The sequence below is a fragment of the Archocentrus centrarchus genome, chromosome 13, assembly GCF_007364275.1.
Source record: "Archocentrus centrarchus isolate MPI-CPG fArcCen1 chromosome 13, fArcCen1, whole genome shotgun sequence".
Lineage (NCBI taxonomy): Eukaryota > Metazoa > Chordata > Actinopteri > Cichliformes > Cichlidae > Archocentrus > Archocentrus centrarchus.
Window position 1 is genome coordinate 8,260,811 of NC_044358.1, and position 9,861 is coordinate 8,270,671.

The following is a 9,861-nucleotide window of genomic DNA, read 5'->3' on the forward strand; positions in this document are numbered from 1 at the left end:
TATAGAGCAACGATAATATAATATGGAGAAGAAGCAGAGAACAGAAAGTAAATAATTAATAATAATAATTAAGATAAGGAGGGTGCGTTAGGGTGCAAACAGGGAAAACTATGACCCAGAACATTGGGAATGGCACTGGGTGATCCTCATTAAGAGTGCCGTGGTGTCAGTAGAACTCATGTCTTCATCTTGTGTGTGACTGCCTTTATTCACACTTCTGGTTTTGAACGTATGTCAGAGTGATGGTGCAACTTTTACAGAAAAGCGACAACAAGTTCAGATGGTGTCAGATTAGCAGAAAGGAGTGCAGACCTTACAGGCTGCGATCATCAGAAGTGCTCTGCAAAGAAAAAAACGTGCGTTGGTTGAAACTCTCTTCTGTGTGTGTTCCAGTGAACTGGACTACTACGATGCCGCCAGCGTCAACGCTCGCTGTCAGAAGATCTGCGATCAGTGGGACGTCCTGGGAGCCCTCACCCACAAGCGTAAAGAGTCTCTGGAGGTACGACTCAGTTTGCCTGTGCAGCACCCAGTGATGAGACGATGGCTGTGGACTTGATGAACTGATCTTGAGTGTTTTTCATGATAGTATGAAGTTCATTTTTCTCATTAGTGATGCTTTGTGGAAGCTTTCCTTTCATACAGCTACTGCGTGTTTGCTCGCAGTCATCAGACTTTTTGTACATGGGCTAAATGGTCCTCTACTGTTCATCTCTTTACCAGCGCTTCATTAATAATTCCCCCCCAATCCAACAGGCCTATCATGTTAATCTCTTTATTCAGACACAATTCTTAGAGCCTGTAAGAGTGAAAACATGCTCGTATTAAAGATGGTTTGGTACCGGCACAAGTGCAGAAACACAGCTCTGAGTACTGTGAGCAGTTTCTTGTCATTATCTCAGTGAATGGATTTCATTAAGGCCGCCGTCTGTTTTCCTGCCAACAGAGGACAGAGAAGCAGCTGGAGTCGATAGATGAGCTTTACCTGGAGTACGCCAAGAGAGCGGCGCCTTTCAACAACTGGATGGAGGGAGCTATGGAGGATCTGCAGGACATGTTCATTGTCCACAATATTGAGGAGATCCAGGTATCCGGGAACCGGGCAGTCAAAGGGTGGATAAATAGGTGCAGGTTCTGAAACGTCCTGCTGAGGTCCAGAAGTGTGCCAAAGAAAAGTTCCAGTGTTGCATTTAAACCTGCAGAGTCGCGTTTATTTCAATACACAAGGAAAAACAGGAATAACCAGCTGAAGGAGGTGAAATCAAAATGTTTGTTCCTCGTCCTCTCAGGGTCTGATCACAGCCCACGAGCAGTTCAAGTCTACCCTGCCGGAGGCCAACAAGGAGCGGGAGGCCATCCAGTCCATCCAGGCTGAGGTGCAGAAGATCGCTCAGAGCAACGGCATCAAGCTGAGCGGAGGAAACCCGTACACCACCATCACACCCGAGAGCATCAACAGCAAGTGGGAACAGGTGAGCTGCAGCCTCGCCTTTCTATCACTCCTTCACTAATGCCTGCTTGGATTTGCTTCATGAAGTGAGCAGCAAACCGCGCAACAACTTTTAATATTAATTTTAGGGCAACAAACTTCAGGTTTATTCGTGCCAGGGCAGCAAACAATTAACACCGGCTGCTGATTTAATGACACACGTCTGTTTTTTCCTCTCAAATGCTTTTTATTATTTGGTGAGTCCTGCGTAGGAGGAGGAGCCTTTGTCCAGTGTTTGTTACTCCAGACGCTGCCCTGCACGGGCTGAGCGGCCTCACATGGTCTCTGGAAGCTCAGTGATTGAATGTTTTCTGCAGCTGGTGCTCAGTGTGGGTATGTGGGCGTGGGTGCAGTTGTTTCTAATTCTTCTTTGTATTTGCAGGCCATGGCTATGGTGCCACAGCGGGACGACGCCCTGCAGGAAGAGCTGAACAAGCAGAACTCCAACGACGATCTGAGAGCCAAGTTCGCCACTCAGGCCAATGCGGTCGGCGGCTACATCCAGGAGAAAATGGAGGTAATGGATCAGCCCACACGGTCAGCGTTGTTTCGAGGTTTTTCATGTTTGCTCAGGTGTGTGCGGTTTCACACAGCGAGCTCACAGATCAGAGAGGACGGGGCTTAGCAGTTTTGGAGAGGAGACTTGCCCACAGTCTGGAGAGCACGTCAGAGTTTCTGCATGTTGTATCCTGAGCTTTGGGTTTAGATTGGGTCTGTCTATGTGCACGCAGGCTGCACGACCCGATCAGCAGGAATTTTACAGGTTTTACCGCACTGCCACTTGTGACGCATATTTACTGTGAGGTCTCCTATAATATTTCTCTCGATGTCTCAGACCTCAAACTGCTTCGGAGAACATACTGAGCACTTTAAAGCTCCGTCTGCTGCTCTCAGGTTTCAAACTGAGCTGCTGCAAGTTGTCATTTGTGTCTGAACACTTGTTGTTAGTTGTGACACATTCATCAGCACAGCTGTGATCACTGCTTTTAAGAAGCATCTCGCTGAGTCACAGCGTCAGGTCTTAGAAATGCTAACGCTAGTAAAGGTTTAAGTTTTTATATATAAAGATGTTTGACTGTCTGCGTGTCAGTGTTTGTGAAATATGTGTGTGTGTGTTTGTGTGTCGGCAGGAAATTGGCAGGATATCCATTGAGATGAACGGCACCCTGGAGGACCAGCTGACCAACCTGAAGAAGTACCAGAAGAACATCATGTCCTACATGCCTGAAATTAACAAGCTGGAGGGACACCACCAACAGATTCAGGAGGCGCTCATCTTTGACAACCAGTACACTTCCTACACAATGGAGGTAGCGCACAAACACCAATACCTTCAGACATGAATCCTTCCAGTCATCAGTCTGGTGTGGTGCTGGTCACTGATCAGTTCCACTTCCCAACACAAAAGCTTTCCAGTGAAGTTCATTAAAGCAGCTGTACAACCTGACAGAACACGTGCATAAGAAATAGGGTTAGCACATGGATTGTATTAACCTGTTCAACATGTCCTCCATTTTTAACCCCTCTGTTGCGTCTTCCTTTCTACCCCCCCTCCAGCACCTCCGGGTGGGCTGGGAGCAGCTGCTGACCACCATCGCCAGAACCATCAACGAGGTCGAGAACCAGATCCTGACGCGTGACGCTAAGGGCATCAGCCAGGAGCAGCTCTACGAGTACCGTGCCTCCTTCAACCACTTTGACAAGGTCAGGGCCCGAGCTCTGCACTCGCTACTGCTTCAGTTATAGTAAAACTGTCAGTATCACAGTTTCTGTCAGGAGTATCAGTGTAGCCTAAAATGACCTTTAAACGCTTCATGTTTGTTTTTGTCTTATGAAGCAGAAAAACTGGCCAATGCAGAGCAGCAGAGTTACACCAGCTCTGAGTATTACTGCCATTTCAAAGCCCACAGTTATCTCTTAGCTTAAATATTAATGCGCCACAATAGTACAATCATTAGCATTTGGGTAATATTAGATTATGTCAGAGTTAATTGTGGTAGTTGGACCTTCTGAACAGTGTTTAATGTGAGGATCTGGCCTGTTTCCTGTATTTATGTATAACGTGACTGCCCGAATGTTTAGACCATAGATGGGAGTGAGAGAGGAGCCAAACGCGTGAGTACTCATCCTGATGTTTTACACAGGCGAGCACAGAGTGTGAGCGAGTACGTCGGTTATTAAAGGCACGGCTGGTGACTTTAGCTGAGATGGTGACGAGTGAGGAAATGTGGGCACCCAGTTAGCCATGCAGACCTGATCTGTTTGACGCTACAGGAGCGTCTTCACTGTGGAACGCACACATGACGTCATTTTGGTGCTTCTTAAACGTGATGATTCAAAGAGGAGGCCACCGCCATCACTACCATGTCACACCACTGTGTGTGTGTGTGTGTGTGTGTGTGTGTGTGTGTGTGTGTGTGTGTGTGTGTGTGTGTGTGTCTGTCACTCATTCACCCATCAGTCTTTGTGTTTTGTCACAGTGTGTCTGGGTACACAGAACACTGGAACCACTGCACACAATCCAATCCAAGGACAGCTGTTATACCGACCTGCTGACCTCATCCCGGTGTCTGCATGGATGCAGCACCGTTCTACAAATTTGGGACAGCTTGTCAATTTTGAATAAAAACAGAATGCAGAGATTTTTGTAAATTATTTACACCCTAAACCAGGGGTCGGCAACCTGTAATCCGGAAAGAGCCATTTGAACCCAGTTTCCACGGAAATCAAAACAGTGAGAGCCGCAAATACTCGCGGAAGCCGGTAGCGGCTACCGCGAGTGACGCTTATATTGAGAAACGAAAATAAATAAATAGATAAAATGATTTTATTTTAATATTTCAAGATCACAATAATGTTCCAATTTAAAACTACAACAAAAACCGAACTGACAAAAATAAAATGCACTTCAATTGGATACTTATAATTTACTTCAGTGAGCCGCACAGAGCCGCAGATTAAGCCTGAATGAGCCGCAGGTTGCCGACCCCTGCCCTAAACTATATAAAACTGAAAATGGTGCAGACACAACACATCTTGAAACTGAGATTGAAGTGAAAATAATTTGTGCCTCAGAGTTTTAAAGTGCAGAAATGCTGCCAGCGTCTTTGGGCCCGAGCTCATTTAAGGCGGACTGAGCTGGAATGTAACGCTGTCCTGGACGCTGCCTGCTCTGGACTAAAGAGGACAGAGGTCATTTGTCTTATCAGCGTTCAGTTCAAAAGCCAACATCTGTGCTCATAACTTGAGTAACTTATTTGAAGACCCCATCAATGCCAGATATGGACAGTTTTTTTTTATAGTAAGCCACAAAGATGCATGAGCCTGTTGTATTAGTTTGAGTGCTGCTGATGTGTTATGTGGGGGGGTGGGGTGCTGACATTGTCTAAACATCCATAAATGTGTGTCCCTTCATCCTCCATGTCCTCATCTCCTCCTTGCATGCTGTGGATCTCATGGTCACTGTCCTCCACTACCACCACCATCCCTGTGTTGCGATTGGTTCATCCTCGTGATGCGGTGCGCTGTCATTTGGTGTTTGGCTGATCTCAGGACCACAGCGGAGCCCTGATGGCCGAGGAGTTCAAGGCCTGTTTGATCAGTCTGGGCTACGATGTGGAGAACGAGAAGACGGTAGGAGCTCCGAGGAGGACGGAGGGCGAGCCGGTGTTTCAGGCCCCTGAGCAGGAGAGCAGGGCGGAGATCACTGCCGGCCACACTCAGCCAATCAGTCTTTTTTTTTTTTTTTTTTTTTTTTTTTAAATTAGCTTTATACACTGCCACAGTTAGTCAGACATTTCAGCATACAGCAAAATTTGTAGCTGCATTTACTTTCTTTTTTCACACTGGTGCAGCTCCATTTATCTGCACACGGGCTGTAATTTGATTGCATTTAATTGGAGTCATATTTTTTAAAAATTTGCAATGCATAGGAAAAATAACTATAAACAGCTTTAAATGAAAACAATGAGGTGATTTGCTGCTTTTATAAACCACATAAAATCAGATTGTAAAGACATGATTATTACGTTTCTGATGGTAAAAAAAAAAAAATGTATGTATTAAAAAATAGAGCTTTAAAAATTGTAGTATTCAAATATTTAATTATATTTTTAAGATTTCCACGTGCAGTTTCGATTACTCTGAGGCTGTCAGTCTTCCTGCTGCATGTGCCTCATGAGTCCTTTCTTGAGTTAAACTGAGTTTGTTTTCTTTTTAATACTCTGTGGCATTATGAAGTGAAACTGGTCAGTGATCGTTCGGCGCTCCTGCTCGGAGGCTGCCGGCGGGCTCTGGATTCAGGCAGGGTTCGGTCCATCGGCATGGAGGTTTACTGAGGTGTTGCGTCCCTGTTTGTCCACTGGGGGTCTCTGTTGCTTTGTGCTGCTTCAGCTCACCGGGCACTGTGAATGGCCCCGCCCCTCAGCTGTCTGTCAGGTTTTTACGTTGCTGCGAGACTTTCTCTGTTAACTGTTTGTGCTTTTTATTTTTTTCTTACTTGCCCACTCACTCACTCACTTTCTGTTTATCTATATTTCTGTTCATCCTTCACTCTGCTGCTTTCTCTGCTGTCCTCTCATTCTCCCTCTCTGTCCCTCGCATCTCTCCGACTCCACCTTGTCTACTCACCTCCTCCCCTCCGGCCTTTGCTGTGCTGTGGTGGCCGCAGAAGCGATCGGGACAGATGGTGTCAGATGATTTCCGGGCTCTACTCATTTCTACAGGAAACAGCCTGGTACTGCTGCTGGCATGAAGCCCTGTCAGGGTGTCTGCAGGTCCTAAAATATCCTAATGCAGTTTAGTGGCACTCAAAGCCTTGAATCACCCGACTGAAGCAGTGCTCAGTGTTTTTTTTTTTTTTTTTGCATTGACCTGGATCAGTGAGATACTGATGACCGTTTGTGATCAGGTCTGAATATAGAAGCTTGTCATTTTTGTCTGTTTTCTGCTCTTACGGCACCTTTAAGGACACCTGTGCTAAAATGAGTTCTGTTCACATTTTTAATGTATTAACATTTTATTTAAACTAGGAAGTAAAACGCTCGAATCTCCTTTGTGAGGGTATTATGTGCTCAGATAGGCAAAGTATTGCAATATTACAAATTAATACTATTGTCTGGATATTTTGGTGGTTTGCATGTGACCTGACACCTGCAGACAGCCTGCTCTCCTTCCTGATTCTCTCGCTTCTTGTCCTTTTATGTCACATCTGTCACTTAACACTCGCTGCACTCGTTGGCCCTCGTGGATGATCGGCTGCCGACCGAAGGAAACTCTTAATTTTTCATGCAGACCGTCCAAATTCTTCTTGTTTGTCCTCCATCATCTGTTTACCCTCCATCTTAGCCAGTGATCATCCTGTGTGCATGCATGTGTCTGTTTGGAATATAAAATACTGGCACTGCTGTTAAGACTGTTTAATGGTGGTCCTGGTGTTTTATATACTTACAAACTGCAGGGTTTTTCTTGTTTTAGAATATTTTTTAATGGGGGGGGGGTTACACACACAAAGATGATTAATCTGCATACAGTAAAAGCAGTGAGTCTGTCTCCTCATTTGACAGAAATCTGTCTCCTGTCATTTTTGACATTTGAACAAAGATTGTTTTATGCTTGAGTAAATATGAAATCAGTTCACGGTGTGCAGGAAAAACCCCGTAACTGTACGTCATGCTCTGTGTGAGCTCGGTGCCTCTTCTGGGTTAACCTGTTGTTCATTGGTTGCCAGGGCGAAGCAGAATTTAATCGCATCATGGGCATCGTGGACCCCAATGGCAGCGGCGCCGTCACCTTCCAGGCCTTCATCGACTTCATGTCCACGGAAACGACTGACAGGGACACCGCGGATCAGGTCATCGCCTCCTTCAAGATCCTGGCTGCTGATAAGGTGAGCGCAGAACAAGGTCAGGTCTTGTTTTTGATTGGATGAGAAAAGCAGGTGCTCCAGTCGAAGTTTTTTTTTTTTTCTCTCCTAAGAGTTTTATTTTATTTTATTGAACGTGCAGAAGGGGGCAGCGCTGCACCAGAGGGTGTATTTGTGTGTGCTGGTACACCTACATGTCAGTACAAGCCTGTGGTTGACTCAGTGCTGAGAGTCATTTTTGGTTATAAACTCATCGCAGGCCGGGATATCAGGATATATGAGAGAAATAATTCATTATGAGCATTTTGGCTTTTAGTTGCACCAGCAGCCCAGATTGTGTGTGTTCTGGTTCACTGAGTGATCACAGCTTTGGAAAAACCTGACATCAGCTCTTCAGGCGCATCCAGCCCCACCTTCAGAGGGGTTTTACAGCACTTTAAAGCAGAGGTTCTCAAAGTGGGGTCTGCAGCCCCCCAGAAGGCTTGCTGTGAGGGTCTGTGTCCACAGGCAGCAGTGATTGTGCTGCACGGGTACCTCTGTCGGTCCAAACTAAATCAGTTTGAAGATGGTGAGGGGGGATGATTTTTGTCTTCTTTAGGAGTCCGTGCCCTCCAAACGGTCATACTTCAGACTTTAAATTATGATCTGAAATGTTCCATCAAGAGAGAAACAGTAGCTAACTTTGTTAGATGGAATAAAAGAGGGGAAGATATTCAAATATCCTGCTGATAATATAATCATCTATTCTCATCTGCTTTACACGTTTCAAGTTAAATGAATAATTTCATATAGATTTAAAGCTTCGGCCTTCTAGTTCTAGTGCTTATCTGCTGAATACATTTCACTGCAATGAATATCAATGTGATCATTTTGGATTTGATTTTGTTCATCGGTATATAAAAAAACTGATCAGTAATTATCCGATAGAACTGATAGAAAAGTTGTTGATTTCTGTTACCATATTTCTTGTGCAGAAGGGCTTGCAGTAAACCGTGTCCTCCTCTTATTCCACCAGAACTACATCACAGCCGATGAGCTGAGGCGGGAGCTCCCTCCAGACCAGGCGGAGTACTGCATCGCCCGCATGGCACCCTACACGGGGCCCGACGCTGTCCCCGGAGCCCTCGACTACATGTCCTTCTCCACCGCCCTGTATGGAGAGAGCGACCTGTAGAGGAGGAGGGACGACGAAGAAGAGGAGGAGGGCTGGACAGATGAGGGGAGGGAGGGGAGGAAGGAGGGGAGGTTGGTAGAGGAGACGCCGTGATTCGAGTGTTGGGAGGAATTTTGAGTGGTGGTCATGAGGTGCCCCTGCGTGTGCCGGTTTAGAAATCGTTAAGAGCTTGTTGATTGAGCTGTAGATTCTGGGTTTGGCCTCCAGCTCCACTGTGTTGATGTTCACGACCAGTATGTCATAAAGGTTTATTTGAACAGGCGTATCCAGGGGCGGCTGTGGGTCGGGGCACAGTTGCTCTGTAGTGCGGGTCCTTAGCTTCACCCTCTCTGCCTTCATGGGGTTCAAACAGTGGGAGGGACGGGGGTTAGGATTGTTTGGGGGGGGCTAATCTGATACTTATGCTAATTTTTGTTTATTATAATTTTTCTTCTTGCCAGGTGGGGGTTGGGGGGGGGGGGGGGGCTGTTGTCTGGCAACTGGCAAATTTGTGTATTAGATCCTAGAGAGATATATGCTGTGGGGTCAGGGGTTGGGGGGGGGTGTGACCAACCAGAGATAAAATGACATATTTACCCATAATTCCCATGTTGCTGGATAAGGTGACCTGTCTAACCTCAGCTCTTTTCCTCTTCCTGTCTGTGTTACTTTCTCCCCCCCCCCTCTTTTCCCCCTTGTTTCCTGGACCTGGTGGGAGGTGGGGGGGTGGGCAGGGCTTAGCGCTGTACATACTTATTTTTTCAGTCCGAGGAGCGACACACACAGTTCCAACCGTTGAGAATAATCGAATTCCAGTAGGCCAAAGTAGAGTGGCATTTATTAAAAAAATAAAGGTGAAAGAGAAATTTAAAGGCAGTTTGATCAGTGCAGAGGTTTGAGCTTCCAGAAGTCGTTTCTTGAGGTTTTATTTTCATTTTTGGCAAAACCAACCATAGAAAAGTCGATGCTGGTGCACCTAAAGGCCGCCTCCTCTCTAAAATCCATGACGAGCAGCATAATAATCATAAATACCTGCTTCTGTGATACGGTTCCTCTGTTAGGCATCAAGTTCTCATTTAAATACAAAAACCAGACATTTATATCAAAGTTAAGACTATTACTCAAAGATAGGAAGTTTTATATACCTGATGTACAGACGCAGCACGTCATGGATCTGTTTGAAGGTCGTTCCACTGAGATCTTCTGTGACTACTTGTGGGAGAAAGGTGGAAGTATTTAATAAATAGATGTGCCTGTTGGTGGTTACAGCCCTGTCCCCTCCTATCTCTCTCCCCCTCACTTTCTCCCCCCTCTTCCCCATCCCTCCTTCCCCCTCATTTGTTTCTGAAGAGAAGG

The 9,861-nt window shown here is 45.9% G+C and overlaps 1 protein-coding gene across 7 annotated transcripts in view; it reads left to right on the plus strand.

Annotated features, from left to right (window-relative positions):
• Window positions 1–8,907, plus strand: part of actn4 (actinin, alpha 4) — a 64,418-nt gene extending 55,511 nt beyond the window's left edge. For 2 of the 7 annotated variants that reach the window (XM_030743519.1, XM_030743520.1), the window contains exons 14-23: window positions 394–502; window positions 947–1,087; window positions 1,290–1,472; window positions 1,872–2,006; window positions 2,620–2,799; window positions 3,047–3,193; window positions 3,572–3,604; window positions 5,042–5,122; window positions 7,218–7,376; window positions 8,368–8,907. In XM_030743519.1, the coding sequence (XP_030599379.1) occupies window positions 394–502; window positions 947–1,087; window positions 1,290–1,472; window positions 1,872–2,006; window positions 2,620–2,799; window positions 3,047–3,193; window positions 3,572–3,604; window positions 5,042–5,122; window positions 7,218–7,376; window positions 8,368–8,526 (1,327 nt within the window). In that variant the 3' untranslated portion in view covers window positions 8,527–8,907. Of the gene's footprint in view, window positions 1–393; window positions 503–946; window positions 1,088–1,289; window positions 1,473–1,871; window positions 2,007–2,619; window positions 2,800–3,046; window positions 3,194–3,571; window positions 3,605–5,041; window positions 5,123–6,158; window positions 6,225–7,217; window positions 7,377–8,367 lie in introns of all 7 variants that reach the window. The other 5 variants (XM_030743523.1, XM_030743524.1, XM_030743521.1 and 2 more) reach the window with 3 other exon arrangements.
• Window positions 8,908–9,861: the final 954 nt, after the last annotated feature.